The sequence below is a fragment of the Saccopteryx bilineata genome, chromosome 2 (genome assembly GCF_036850765.1).
Source record: "Saccopteryx bilineata isolate mSacBil1 chromosome 2, mSacBil1_pri_phased_curated, whole genome shotgun sequence".
Taxonomy (NCBI): Eukaryota; Metazoa; Chordata; class Mammalia; order Chiroptera; family Emballonuridae; genus Saccopteryx; species Saccopteryx bilineata.
Genome location: NC_089491.1, coordinates 248,469,339 through 248,484,376, shown reverse-complemented (window position 1 = coordinate 248,484,376; position 15,038 = coordinate 248,469,339). Strand labels below are relative to the sequence as shown.

Sequence of the window (15,038 nt, the reverse complement as noted above, 5' to 3'; positions counted from 1 at the left end):
AAACCTTGTTGGCCCACACTGATGTGGGGACCTCAGACCTGATCTGGGCTCCTGGGAGACACCAAGGTCCCTCACTGAAGCTGTTGAGGGCCCCCTTAGCATTCTTGCCACTATGATTCTGAATCTTCCCCTGCCTGCCTGCACCTGTCCTGCGCCGTCCCACACAGGACTGGGAAGCCCCAGCTTGCTCACTGACATAGGGAGAGGGGTGATTTCAGAAGCTGTGTTGGGGGCATAAGCCACAGCAGGTAAACTAAACTGAGGAGTGTGAGTTGCACTCTTTAAGCTGCTTTCAGCCATGGATGGACATCTGCTGCTCCTTCTCCTGGCTGAGGCCAGAGTGTTTCAACTGTCGTGCTGGTCTGTGAAAGAGTCAACTACCCCAATATCATAGACCCAGTGATCTTAGTTGAATTTACTTATGCTCAGGGTGATTTTGCCTTAGTGATTCCCAAAATAATTCTCCTGTTTCCCAAATGTAAAAGGTTAAAAACTACTGGCCTAGGCCATCCTGCTTCAGAGGGCTGGGGAGCCCAGGGTCAGCTGGCATTGGAAATATGTCCTTCCTCCATATACCCATGGTCTCTGATTTTGGGTTCCGCAAAGAGCTCCTCTAGTGCCCAGGTGTGCACTCACCCAGGAGCAGATAGGTGGGTGGGACAGGACACCTCTGGCACCCTCCATCAGGCCTTCCCCTTCTCCCTGCCCCTTCCTGCTTCTGCTTCCTGTGTCCCCATTCCTCCTGGGGACACAGCCAGAGGCAGGCCTGCACTGTGGCTGTCATAGGCAGGGATTGGGGCACTCACAGTTTGCTCCAATCAGAGACTCGATGCGCTCCCGGCGTCTCTGGCGTAGCCGGTGGACCATGAAAAGCAGCAGGGACAGGATGAGGAAGGAGGAGATGCAGCTAACAATGAGACGCATCCCACTGGCCATAGAGTCGAACAGGCTATTCCCATCTGTTAGAGGTGAAGGAAAGAAACCCACTGCTCTCAGAAAAGGACCTGCTTGACCAGGCAATGGCACAGTGGATAGAGAATTGACCTGGGATGCTGAGGACCCAGGTTTGAAACCCCAAGGTCGATGGTTTGAGCAAGGAGTCACAGACTCGGTTGGAGCCCCAGATCAAGGCACATATGAGAAAGCAATCAATGAATAACTAAGGTGCCACAACTAAGAGTTGATGCTTCTCATCTCTCTCCCCTCCTGTCTGTCTGTCTGTCAATCCGTCTGTACTTTGTCCCTGTCTCTCTCTCTCTCTCGCTGTTAAAAAAAAAAAAGTCCTGACCCCAGGTGCTTAGTGCTATGAGAAGGCCATTCCCCCCCAACTACCTGGGCAAGGTAACTCACTTTCTGATTCAATCTTATGATGGCAGAAATACAAAAACCTGAAAATAAAATACTGTGATAACACCATATCAGAGAAGCAGATAATGGGCCAGGAAAATTTTTTTGATGTGACAAGGGTGATGCACCCCTCTGCCTGCTTCAAGTGTCATGAGAGCCCCATTTCTGCTCAGAGAGGTGGCGGGGCCTCACCTAGCTCATGTGTTGGGTGACCAAGCACCTTCCTTTAAGAGCTGCAGGCCTAGCCCTGGCCTGGTATCTCAGTTGGTTAGAGCCCTGTCCTGATATGCCAAGGGTGTGGGTTTGATCCCTGGTCAGGGCACACACAACAATCAACTCAGGGTGGGAGGGGGGAGGGGATACATAAATGAGTGGAGCAGCAAAATCAATGTTCTCTCTCTACCTTTCTTTCTAAAAATCAATTAAAAAAAAAAAAAGAGCTATAGGCTTGATATCTCCTGTGTGCAAGTGTCTAGGATGCCTGGTGAGCAAGGAAGCCATCTTCTGAGACTGGCATTTCTAAGAGAGCGAATGAGACGAAAATTGTGCTCAGCACGCCCAGGGAGGAGCAACCCCTGCAGAGGCCACATGCCTTTCTCCAGGTACTCAGTGCAAACCCTCTTGCTCCAACTGAGGAAAACTCATCAATGTCACCATCCTCACTGAGCATCCATACTTCTGAGAATTAGACAGTAGCGCCATGTGTAATTCTAAATTACATGAAGTGCACTGAATACAGTGGAGCAAGGTAATGGGGAGGTGTGTCCTGTGAGGTGGCAGTAGGGAAGGCCTTCCTGAGGACATGGGGAGGGCCCAAGGGCAGGGGACCAGGGCACAGATAGGTCAGGGCTGGGTCTCTGCATTTTATTCTCACGTGACAAGAAGCCTTTTGTCACGTGATCTGGAGTGAGGAGTGTTGCCTCTGGAGGGATCTGGCTCCACAGTGCTGCATGGAGGAAGGCTGAAGGGGAAGGAGTATAAGAGCATCAGAGAAGTCAGTGAGGAGGTATCAGCAGGGAAATAACAGTGGCCTGGACTAGGGGTGGTGACAAAGGAGAAGTGACAGCATGGGATGCAGCTGTATTCAGATTTACAGATGGACCTGGAGTGGCTGCCATCTGAAGTGACTGTTGGGGAAGGACGGTTAGCCCAGGGCCTTGTCTCACAAATAAGAAGACTATTGCAGCTACAGAGGAACCCGTCATCTCAATCTTTATATCACAATAGAGAAACACCCCTCCCCATCTGACACCAGCCCCAGACACACATGTGAAGGCAAGCACTCTCAAAGGCACATGCTGACCTTCACTACACAGCATGAGTGATGGGCCCAGAGGCACTCCACTGACGCCACAGCCCAGCCACAGCTCTGTTGGTGAGTGTGCAGGGGAAGAGGCTATGGAGATGCTCACTCTACTGTCCAGGAAGCTTGTACCTCCCTCAGTCTTTCCCAGATCCCCCTGTGCCCGCCCCATACCCCCCACCTATCCCTTTCGCTAGGATGTGAGAGTCCAGAAGCTACAAGAGGGGCTTGATAGGAGGTGCCAAATAGAATAGGGCTGTACACCTGGCTGCAGCATCTAGCACCTCCCTGCTGCCTCACAACCCTACAACAGAGAAACGGGCTCTCTACAGAGAGAACTAAGGCTCAGACCTGGGCTCCAACCCCATCAGGGTACTTCCCAGAGTTCTCTGCCCCTCTCCAGCATCCAGCAGTGCTTGAATGTGGAGGCCAAAGTCACCTGGAGTCCTGCAGGTGATAAGGGAGGAGTGTGAGGATGTGGCTCCTACTGGGCTCCCAGAGTTCCTGTTTACAGCCCCCATCCTCCTTTGGCCACCAGTGGCTGTTCTAATTCTTAACCTTCCCACACCCCACTTCTCCCAACCCTCTCTGTTGGTGGGGAGCACAACATTTATTGGAGTGTGTCCAGCACTGCCAAGGTTTCAGCTCGCTTTTGGCACTTACCATCTAGAGGGATGGGGAAGAGAGACACGGGAAGCAACTCCTCACATAGCGATGAACCTGGGCCACAGTCTGAGGCTGAGAAAGCTGAGGTTATGTCCCTGCTGTTGGCCAGCTCCATGGTGGACCTGGTGTTCCACAGCAGCTTCAGTAGAGAGCTGGAGTCTGGACTGCACCCAATATCTCAGGGCAGAGTCAGTGGGGTTATAGAGCACAGCTCTGTGGTGGGCACTTGCCTCACTCTCCAGCCTGACGTTATTTTATTTTGTTTTTAAATTTATTTACTGATTTTAGAGAGAGACAGAAAAACATCAATCTGTTTCTGTATGTGCCCTAACCAGAAATTGAACTGGAACCCTTTGAGTATCAGGAGTATCAGGATGATGCTCCAACCAACCGAGCCATCTGGCCAGGGCAGCCTAGCATTCTTATGTCCCAGGTGATATGGTCCTTCTGGCTAAGCTTACTGGGGCCGCAGCTAGAGGGCACTCTGTCATGGGCCCCAGAGCCCCAGACCACACAGTATAGAGTCAGGCACAGTGACTAAGCCCCTGGACACTAGATCAGGGGTTCTTACCTGGGGTAACTCTGTACACCCCACCCCCACCCAGGGGACATTTAGCAATATCTGGAGACACTTTTGGTCATCACCAGGCACATGTGGAAGTACTACTGGCATCTGGTAGGCAGAGTCCAGGGATGCTACTCATCCTGCTGTGCATAAGAAACCCCACAGCACAGTGTCTGGCCCCAAATGTTAGCACTGGAGACACCTTGCCTCACCCAGTTGCTCACTGGGGTTTCTCAGGGGCTAACTACAAAGCTGAGAGATGATGCTCTTGGGACAAGGTATGAAGGAAGAGGACTTGTACTGGCCAAGTGCCTATGATGTGATAACCATTTCCAGGTCCTTTCACCTAGATGAGATGGATCACTAGCACCATGTCACAGAATAATGGAGCCAGAAAGTGGTCCTGGGAATACAGGGCTGAGGGTATAAGGAAGAGGCATCAGGAGAGGAGTGACCTGCAGCCCTTGGAAGCAGGAGGCCTTTACATAGGAGGACTGTCAACACCCACCTTGTGACAGCCCCATGGGGCGGTCCCAAACTATCATCCCTGGAGTCACTTCACAGCCAACACAGGTTCCAGTGTGAGAAGCCAGGCTCCTAGAGTCCTCCTACTACTCTTGCTGGCCCAGCCAGCTTCTGTGCCAGTGCAGATAGCCAGAGCTCACTCTTGCCTTCCAATTACGGGGCCAGAAAGCTAACCCAAAGTTGCATTTACTGGTGACAATGCTTCTGAAGTGAATATGTGGGAAGGATATATTCTCACCAATTATCTGCTTTTCATGGTATCTCTGATCCTCTCCCAATTTCAAAAAAACACTTCGTCCCTGCCTGTGGGAGAGAGTCCATCAGCCTAGGAGGCTGCTGACATGTCTGTTAATTGGTAGGTAGTTAAGAGATCCCAGGGAGGCACTTAAAGTAGCATTCCCTTTGTAATTACCAACTTAAGCGCCTCATTCATTCATTCATTCATTGAGAGAGACAGGAAGGGAGAGAGATGAGAAGGGAGAGAGATGAGAAGCATCGCTTGCTTTAGTTGTTCACTGTTTGCTTCTCATACGTGATTTGACTGGGGGGCTCAAGCTGAGCTAGTGACCCCTTGCTCAAGCCAGCGACCTTTGGGCTTGAGTCAGTGACCTTAGGACCTTGGTGTCCCAAGTCAATGCTCTATCCACTGCACCACTTCCGGACAGGCCCAACTCTTAATTAGCTCTAAAATAAACCCAAGGACATGGTCAAGGCCCCGATGATCCCTCTACAGTGGTCATTAGGAAGTAGCATATCCTAGAGCCAAGCCACCTGCAGTTAGAACAAAAAGAAGAGAGCACTTTCACAGGAGCCAGAGGCCAACCCATGGTCCCTAGGGACCCTTGATATGGCTAGTCCCTCCATGGAGCTCTGGACCATACAAGACAGGGCTGTCCTTAGAGCTGCTAGTCCTTAGCTAGCCCTATGCCACAGATAGAGGACACATCTGCTAAAGATGCTGTTGGAACTAAAGGTGCCCTCAAGTCCACCTGGTCTGACCCTTGGTCTGATGCCTGAATTATCACCAGTCTTCTCCAGCCTGAATGTGAAGAGCTCTACAATGTCACTGATCTTGATTACATGGAAATGGCTCCAAATTTCTACCAGAGATAGCAGGTGGGGCAGAAGCTCAGTTAGAATCAAAGGCTGGTATCCTGGACCCTAACACGTGCTCTGCTATAGGCTGCTACACAGCTGGGCACCTTACATCCTCCTATCTCATAGCTGTGTGCCCCCAGGATGCTCCAGGGAACCCTTGCAACAGGAGGGGAGAGTACCGGGAGAATTGCAGTCAGGTGGAGTTAGCCTGTCCACTAGGTATGATAACTCACATGGATTCAATTTGTCTCCCTAATGACCACTATTGATCATCCTTGCATGTGCTTGACTGACTTGTATTTTGATCATTTTTTAAAGGGTAGTTTGTTTTTTTTTAGGTGAAAGGAGTGAAGATAGACAGACTCCCACATGTGCCCTGACCAGGATCCACCTGGCAACCCCTGTCTAAGGCCAGTGCTCAAATCAACTAAGCTATTTTTAGCACCAGAGGCTGATCACTTGGACCAACTGAGCTATCCTCAGTGCCTGGGGCCACGGTCGCTTCTCGTGTGCCTTGACCAGGAATCAAACCCAGGACACCCATATGCTGGGCTGATACTCTGTCCACTCACTGAGCCACCAGCTAGGGTCCATTTTCTTTTTCTCAAAATAATTTATTTTTCAATTATATTTGACACAAAATAATATATTACTTTAAGGTATAAAATTCAGTGATTAGACAGATATTTATATAACTTATGAAGTGATCACCCCAATAAATCTAGCTACCATCTGACACTATACACATTATAATACTGTTGACTGTATTCCCTCTGTTGGACTTCACATTCCCATGACTATTCTGTAACTACTAATTTGTACTTCCTAATTTCTTGATTTTTTTTAACCCAGCCAAAATGTTCTCTGCATCTGTGAGTTTGTTTCTGTTTTATTGCTTATTTTCTTTTGAATCTACATATAAATGAAATCATCTGGCATCTTTCTCTGACTTATTTCAATCAGCACAGTACCCTCCAGGTCCATCCAAGTTGTTGCAGATGGCAAGATTTCATTCTTTTTATGGCTGAATCATTCCACTGTATATATATACCACTTCTTGATCCATTCATCTATTGATGGACATTTAGGTTACTTCCATGTCATGGCTATGATAAATAATGCTGCAATAAACATATGGATGCATATGTCTTTTCGATTTGGGGTTTTTGGTTTCTTTGGATAAATACCCAAAAGTGGAACTGCTGGGTCCTTCTTTGTCTTGTTTTGAAGTCTATTTTGTCTGATTTAAGTATTGGTATCCTATGTAAGTACTGCTATCCTAGCAATTTATTTTCATTTCCATTTTTTTAAAATTTTTTTTTGCCCTGGCCGGTTGGCTCAGCGGTACAGCGTCAGCCTAGCGTGCGGAGGACCCGGGTTCGATTCCCGGCCAGGGCACACAGGAGAAGCGCCCATTTGCTTCTCCACCCCTCCGCCGCGCTTTCCTCTCAGTCTCTCTCTTCCCCTCCCGCAGCCAAGGCTCCATTGGAGCAAAGATGGCCCGGGCGCTGGGGATGGATCCTTGGCCTCTGCCCCAGGCGCTAGAGTGGCTCTGGTCGCAACATGGCGATGCCCCGGATGGGCAGAGCATTGCCCCTGGTGGGCAGAGCGTCGCCCCATGGTGGGCGTGCCGGGTGGATCCTGGTCGGGCGCACGCGGGAGTCTGTCTGACTGTCTCTCCCTGTTTCCAGCTTCAGAAAAATGGAAAAAGGAAAAAAAAAAAAATTTTTTTTACAGAGACAGAGAGTCAGAGAGAGGGTTAGATAGGGACAGACAGATAGGAATGGAGTGAGAAGTATCAATCATCAGTTTTTCGTGCCAACACCTTAGTTGTTCATTGATTGCTTTCTCATATGTGCCTTGACCGTGGACCTTCAGCAGACCGAGTAACCCCTTGCTCGAGCCAGCGACCTTGGGTCCAAGCTGGTGAGCTTTGCTCAAACCAGATGAGCCCGCGCTCAAACTGGCGACCTCAGGGTCTCGAACCTGGGTCCTCCGCATTCCAGTCTGATGCTCTATCCACTGCGCCACCGCCTGGTCAGGCTTATTTCCATTTTAATGAAATATCTTTTTCCATCCCTTTACTTTCAGTCTGTCTATTTCTATCTGAAGTGGCTCTCTTGTAAACAGAGTATATAAGGGACTTGTTTTCTTATCCATTCAGCAACTCTATGACTTTTGATTGGAGTATTTAATCCACTTGCATTTAAAGTAATTGTTGATAAGCATGTACCTACTGCCATTTATTATTCATATTTTTCCCCCTTCTTCTTCTTCTTAAAGAAGGCCTTTGACATTTCTTGTAATATTAGTTTGGTGGTGATAAACTCCTTTAGTTTTTTCTTATCTGGGGAACTCTTTTTTTATTTTATTTATTTTTTTACAGAGACAGAGAGAGTCAGAGAGAGGGATAGACAGGGACAGACAGACAGGAACGAAGAGATGAGAAGCATCAATCATTAGTTTTTTGTTGCACATTGCGACATCTTAGTTGTTCATTGATTGCTTTCTCATACGTGCCTTGACCGTGGGCCTTCAGCAGATCGAGTTAACTCCTTGCTCGAGCCAGCGACCTTGGGTCCAAGCTAGTGAGCTTTTGCTCAAACCAGATGAGCCCTCACTCAAGCTGGCGACCTTGGGGTCTCAAACCTGGGTCCTCGGCATCCCAGTCCGACGCTCTATCCACTGCGCCACCGCCTGGTCAGGCACTGGGGAACTCTTTATATGTCCTTCCATTCTAAATGATAGCTTTGCTGGGTAGAGTAATCTTGGCTGTACGTCATTGCTTTTCTTTTCTTTTCCTTTTTGTTTTACAGAGACAGAGAGAGACTCAGAGAGAGGGATACATAGGGACAGACAGAAAGGAACGGAGAGAGACAAGAAGCATCAATCATCAGTTTTTCGTTGCGACACCTTAGTTGTTCATTGATTGCTTTCTCATATGTGCCTTGACCATGGGCCTTCAGTAGACCGAGTAACCTCTTGCTCAAGCCAGCGACCTTGGGTCCAAGCTGGTGAGCTTTGCTCAAACCAGATGAGCCCGTGCTCAAGCTGGCAACCTCGGAGTCTTGAACCTGGGTCCTCCACATCCCAGTCCTACGTTCTATCCACTGCACCACCGCCTGGTTAGGCGGTCATTGCTTTTCATCACTTTGACTCTTTCATACCAATTCCTTCTGGCTTGCAAAGTTTCTGTTGAGAAATCAGCTGAGTCTTATGGGAGCTCTCTTGTAGAAAACGAACTGCTTTTCTCTTGTTGCTTTTAAGATTGTCTCTTCTGTATGACTGGGGTGGCACAGTGGATCAAGTATCAACCTGAAACACTGAGGACACCGGTTCAAACCATGGGCTTGCCTGGTCAAGGCACATACTAGAAGCAACTACAAAAAGATCTTTCTGTCTCCCCTCCCCATTTCTCTCTCTCTAAAATCAATAAGTAAAACCTTACAAAAAAAAGACTGTCTCTTTGTCTTGAACCTTTGCATTTTAATCATGATGTGTCTTGGTATAAGCTCTTTAGGTTCATCTTGGGATGGATGTGTCTTTGGGACACTCTGCATTTCCTGGACTGGGATGTCTATTTCCTTCACCAGTTTAGAAAAGTTCCATCATTATTTTTTCCAGTAGGTTTTTAATTCCTTGCTATCTCTCTCTCTTCCTTCTGGCACCCCCCATGCTGTGAATATTGGTACAATTAAAGTTGCCCCAGAGGCTCCTTAATCATTTTTTTCTTCTTTGCAGTTGACTGGGTCTTTTTTGTTTCCTTATCTTCCAAACCACTGATGTGATTCTCTGCTTCATCTATTCTACTGTTGATTCCCTGCAATGTATGCTTCATTTCAGTTATTGTAATCTACTTTCTAAATGGTTCTTTCCTATGTTTTGTATCACCCACTTTTGTTGAAGTTCCCATAAGTTCTTTGAGCATCCTTATAACCAGCATTCTGAACTCTGTATCTGGGAGATAGCCTGTCTCCATTTTGTTTGGTTCTTTTTCTGGTCCCCCCCCCTTTTTTTAAATTTTTCCGAAGTGAGAAGCAGGGGGAGGCAGGCAGACAGACTCCTGCATGCACCCGACCAGGATACACCTGGCATGCCCACCAGGGGCGATGCTCAGCCCCCCTGGGGCTGCTCCACTGCAATCAGAGCCATTCTAGCGCCTGAGGTGGAGGCCATGGAGCCAACCTCAGTGCCTGGGCCAACTTTGCTCCAATGGAGCCTTGGCTACGGGAAGGGAAGAGAGAGATAGAGAGAAAGTAGAGGGGAAGAGTGGAGAAGCAGATGGGTGCTTCTCCTGTGTGCCCTGGCTGGGAATCAAACCCGGGCCTTCCACACGCTGGGCCAATGCTCTAACACTGAGCCAAATGGCCAGGGCTCTGGAGTTTTGTAATGTTCTTTCATTTGGAACATTTCTTTGTCTTCCCATTTTGGCTGCCTCTCTGTTACTGTGTTATTATGTAGAGCTGCTATATCTCCCAGTCTTTGTAGAGTGACCTTATATAGTAGGTGTACTACAGGCCACAGTGGTGCAGTCTCCTGGATCATCCAAATGGAGTTGCTCCAGCTGTGCCCCCCAGCCCTCCTTGTGGGCTGTGTGCACCTGTTGTAATTGAACTTTGATTGCTGTTGACACATCAATGGATTGGATTTACCCCCAAGACTGATAGGCTGAAAAGACTGGCCACAACCACAGTGGAGGAGTTGCTGTGCAGAAGCCTACCCCACGGAACAGGACTCACTTAAATATATTCATGGATGTGGTTGGGTGCTGCTCTAGCTGGAGCTCCTCAATGGGTGTACTGGTTCTGGGGCTTCCTGGAAGGTGCAGGCCAAGGTTAGCCACTGCCTATGCCCTGCCCAAGGCCACTCAGCAATTGCTACAAAATGATTTGCCACTTATGTTGACCCTAGAAGTACCTGGGAAGGGGCAAGCTGGGAAATGGGGGTAGGCTGCTGCTAGTGCCAGACTTAAGGATGCTTAGCAAGACAAACAAGGCACACCAAAGCCAGATGCTACTTGCTTGGGGTTTGTGGATCTTTGAGATTTTAGGAAAGTCCATTGCCATGAGCCATGACGGGCTATCTGCATAGAAAAGCCACCAGAAACAGCAAGTTGGGTAGGGCAGGGTCTCAGGAAACTCCCAGGGTAGGATGAACAGTGTTAGCCAGGTTGACAGACACTCAGATATGTCACTGGCCTGGTGGCTCTGTGGGGGAAGGGCACAATAAAGAAACAATGACCTCTGTCAGAACTTTTGCCTGGGAGAAAGCTGCCCCTCCAGCTCCCGCACCAAAGTTGGACAATTCAATTTCTCCCCATTTGTCCATGGAGCTCAGAGCAAGGGAGTCCGAGTAAGTCTGAGAGCCCTTTAGGAGGAATTGCCTGGTACTCTCACCATCTCACTCAGCTATAATCCCTGCTGGTTTTCATAGCCAGAAGTTATGGGGACTTCTCTTCCCAACACTGAAACCCTGGGCTGGGGAGCCTGGTGTGGGGCTAGGGTCCCTAGCTTATCCCCTAGCTGGGGTATCTCGGATTTTTAACACACCACACATGGGCGTGGGACCAGTCTGTTCAGCATCTCCACCCCTCCTACCAGTCTCAACATGAATTGTTTATATCGTTAGTTTTAAGGCTTCTGTTTAGCTAGATTTCAGGCAGCTCTCATTAATGGCTGTTTTATAATTTAGTTATAATTTTGATGTGGTTGTGGGAGGATGTAAAGACTGCATTTACTTATATTCTGTGCCATATTTTTCTTTAATTTCTTGCTTTCAGAGAGAGAAAGGAAGGAAGAGAGGAGAGGGAGGGAAGGAGGAAGAGGAAAGAGGAGGGAATGGAGAGAGAAGGAGAGAGAGGGAGAAAGAGAAAGAGAGAGAGGCATTCATTTGTTGTTTCACTTAGTTGTGCACTCATTGGCTGCTTCCCACATGTACTCTGACCTGGGATCAAATCCATTACCTTTTTGTTTCAAGATGATGCTCCAACTAACTGAGTTACCTGGCCAGGGTCTCTGAAACCTTGACTAATAGCCCTTAATTGGTAGTTTCTTATCATTGAGTGTTTACAGTTCTTTATATACTCTGAGCACAAGACCCTTTGTCCAATTCATGTTTTGCAAATATTTTCTCTTAGATCATAATTTATCTTTTCATTCCCTTAAATGTCTTTGAAAGAGCAGAAATTTTCAATTAAAAATTTTTTTTCTAGGCCCTGGTCGATTTGCTCAGTGGGGCACTGGCCTGGCGTGCACACCTCCTGGGTTTGATCCCCAGTCAGGGCAACACATGAGAAGCGACTACCTGCTTCTTTTCCCCTCCTTCTCTCTCTTCTCTCTCTCTTCCCTTATCATAGCCAGTGGCACGACTGGTTCTTTCGAGTGTTGATCTCTGGAGCTGAGGATAGTTTGGTTGGTTAGAACATTGTCCCGAAACACAAAGGTTGTGGGTTTGATCCTGGTCAGGGCACATACCGAACCAAATCAATGTTTCTGGCTCTCTCTCTCCCTTCCTCTCTCTCTAAAATCAATAATAAGATTAAAAATATTTTTTTCCCACTGATTTGGGTGTGGGGAGAGGAAGGAGGGGAAGGGAAAAGGAAAGAGGGAGGGAGAGGGAGAGGGAGATGGAGAGAGAGGGAGGAGGGAGGGAAGGAGGGAGGGAGAAACAAATAAAAGAGAGAGAGAGAGGCATCAACTTGCTGTTCCAGTTACAGCAGTTGTTTCATGTACTTGTGAACTCACTGGTTGCTTCTCGTATGTGCCCTGACTGGGGATCAAACCTGCGACCTTGGTACAATGGGACAATGCTATATATCAGCGGTTCTCAACCTGTGGGTCGTGACCCTGGTGGGGTTGCCTAAAGCCATCAGAAAATACATAATGCATATCAGGTATTTACATTCCAAATCATAACTGTAGCAAAATTACAGTTATGAAGTAGCCACCAAAATTATTTTTTGGTTTGGGGTCACTGCAACATGAGGAACTGTATTGTGGGGTCACAGCATTAGAAAGGTTGAGAACCACTGCTCTATATTCTGAGCATTCCACTCAGGGCCTGAAATTTTCAATTTTAATAAAGTCAAACTTATCAGCTTTCCTTTTGTGGGTCACACTTTTGATGTCATATCTAAAAATGCTGCCTGTGTGCTTTTGTCATAGTTGACCATGTAAATGTGACAGTATTTCTAGACTCTTTATTCTATTTCACTAATCTATGTGTCCATTCTTTTGTGAATGGACATTGTTTTGATTATGACTGTATCGTAATTTTAAATCAGGTAACATGAATTCAAGTTCTTTTTTTTTTTTTGCCTTTTTCTGAAGCTGGAAACAGGGAGAGACAGTCAGACAGACTCCCGCATGCGCCCGACCGGGATCCACCCGGCACGCCCACCAGGGGGCGACGCTCTGCCCACCAGGGGGCGATGCTCTGCCCATCCTGGGCGTCGCTATGTTGCGACCCTCCTGGGTGTCGCCATGTTGCGACCAGAGCCACTCTAGCGCCTGGGGCAGAGGCCACAGAGCCATCCCCAGCGCCCGGGCCATCTTTGCTCTAATGGAGCCTTGGCTGCGGGAGGGGAAGAGAGAGACAGAGAGGAAGGCGCGGCGGAGGGGTGGAGAAGCAAATGGGCGCTTCTCCTATGTGCCCTGGCCGGGAATCGAACCCAGGTCCTCCGCAAGCTAGGCCGACGCTCTACCGCTGAGCCAACCGGCCAGGGCCCAAGTTTGTTCTTTTTAAAAACTGTTTTGGTTATTCTAATTCCTTTGCCTTCCCCCATTTATTTTAGCAGGCTAAATATTTTCAAGTACTTGACTCGAAGCAACTGCTGAGCCAAAGCCAGCCCTTTCCACATACATTTTAGAATCAGCTTGTCAATGTCTACAAAAAATGTGCTAGAATTTTGGTTGGGATTGCACTGAATCTACAGATAATTTGGGGAGAATTCACCTCCTAATGATACTGAGTCTTCTAATCCATGACCATGGTATAGCTCTCCTTTTATCTATACCTTTGATTTTGCTCATCAGTGTTTTATCATTTGTAGCATACAGATATGCACATATTTTGTAAGATTAATACCAAAATATTTCATGCTTTTTGGTGCTATTGTACATGGTACTCTTCTTTTTATTTTTTAGCTGTATTATTCTTAAAATGTCAATTTCCAACTTGTTCATAGATAGAACAGAGTGGGAATTTTTATCATGAAACTCAGGGTAGTATTTGCTATATTTTTCACTCCATAAAATGCACTCCCCCCCCCCAAATGGAGGGCGAAATGCCCGTGCATCTTATGGAGCGAAAAATATGATTTTTTTTTAAAGACATATTTATTTATTTTTTACAGAGACAGTCATAGAGAAGGATAGATAGGGACAGACAGACAGGAACAGAGAGAGATGAGAAGCATCAATCATTAGTTTTTCGTTGTGCATTGCGACACCTTAGTTGTTCATTGATTGCTTTCTCATATGTGCCTTGACTGCGGGCCTTCAGCAGACAGAGTAACCCCTTGCTGGAGCCAGTGACCTTGGGTCCAAGCTCGTGGGCCTTTTTGCTCAAACCAGATTGAGCCCATGCTCAAGCTGGCGACCTCGGGGTATCGAACCTGGGTCCTCTGCATCCCAGTCCGATGTAGTATCCACTGTGCCACCGCCTGGTCAGGCAAAAAAATATATTTTATTAAAATTTTTTTGATAGATAATTGGCTATTCAGCCACTATCTTTTTTTTTTTAATTAATTAATTAATTTATTTATTTACAGGGACAGAGAGAGAGAGTCAGAGAGAGGGATAGACAGGGACAGACAGGCAGGAACGGAGAGAGATGAGAAGCATCAATCATTAGTTTTTCATTGCGACACTTTAGGTGTTCATTGATTGCTTTCTCACATGTGCCTTGACTGCGGGCCTTCAGCAGATCGAGTAACCCCTTGCTTGAGCCAGTGACCTTGGCTCCAAGCTAGGGTTTTGCTCAAGACAGATGAGCCGGCACTCAAGCTGGAGACCTCGGGGTCTCGAACCTGGGTCTTCCGCATCCCAGTCCGATGCTCTATCCACTGTGCCACCACCTGGTCAGGCTATTAAATATTTTAACACACCATTTGGTTCAGAATATTTTTTTTCTTATTTTCCTCCTTAAAACCCTAAGTGTGTCTTATGGTTAGGTGCATGTTCTGGAGTGAAAAATACGGTACTTTTTTTCTTAAAGATTCTAATAGTAAAAACTGATGAATTGATGACTATAAGCAATGAAAACTCATTTCCCATCAAATCACCATACTCAGACGATAGGAAAAGCTTAAATAGGGATGTAAGTTGGAAGTCTTGCTCTTAGTCTTAAAGGAGAGGAGAAAGACAGGTATGAAGCCATCACTTACAGTTGATTTGTGAACATACTGCTACACTCAGGTTCAAGTTCATATGTATTACCCAAGATCTGAAATGAGCCACTGGCAAGGTAGCAGTTAGCCAGGCTGTATGAGAGGCACATGCTCATTAGAGTATTTGTCCATCAAAGATGTGAAAT

The 15,038-nt window shown here is 47.2% G+C and overlaps 1 protein-coding gene across 6 annotated transcripts in view; it reads right to left on the bottom strand.

Annotated features, from left to right (window-relative positions):
- DGCR2 (DiGeorge syndrome critical region gene 2) overlaps positions 1-15,038 on the bottom strand; it is a 130,803-nt gene that overhangs the window by 5,174 nt on the left and 110,591 nt on the right. For all 6 annotated transcript variants that reach the window (XM_066259887.1, XM_066259886.1, XM_066259885.1 and 3 more), the window contains one exon: positions 807-959. In XM_066259887.1, coding sequence (XP_066115984.1) covers positions 807-959 — 153 coding nt within the window. The remainder of the gene's footprint in view (positions 1-806; positions 960-15,038) is intronic.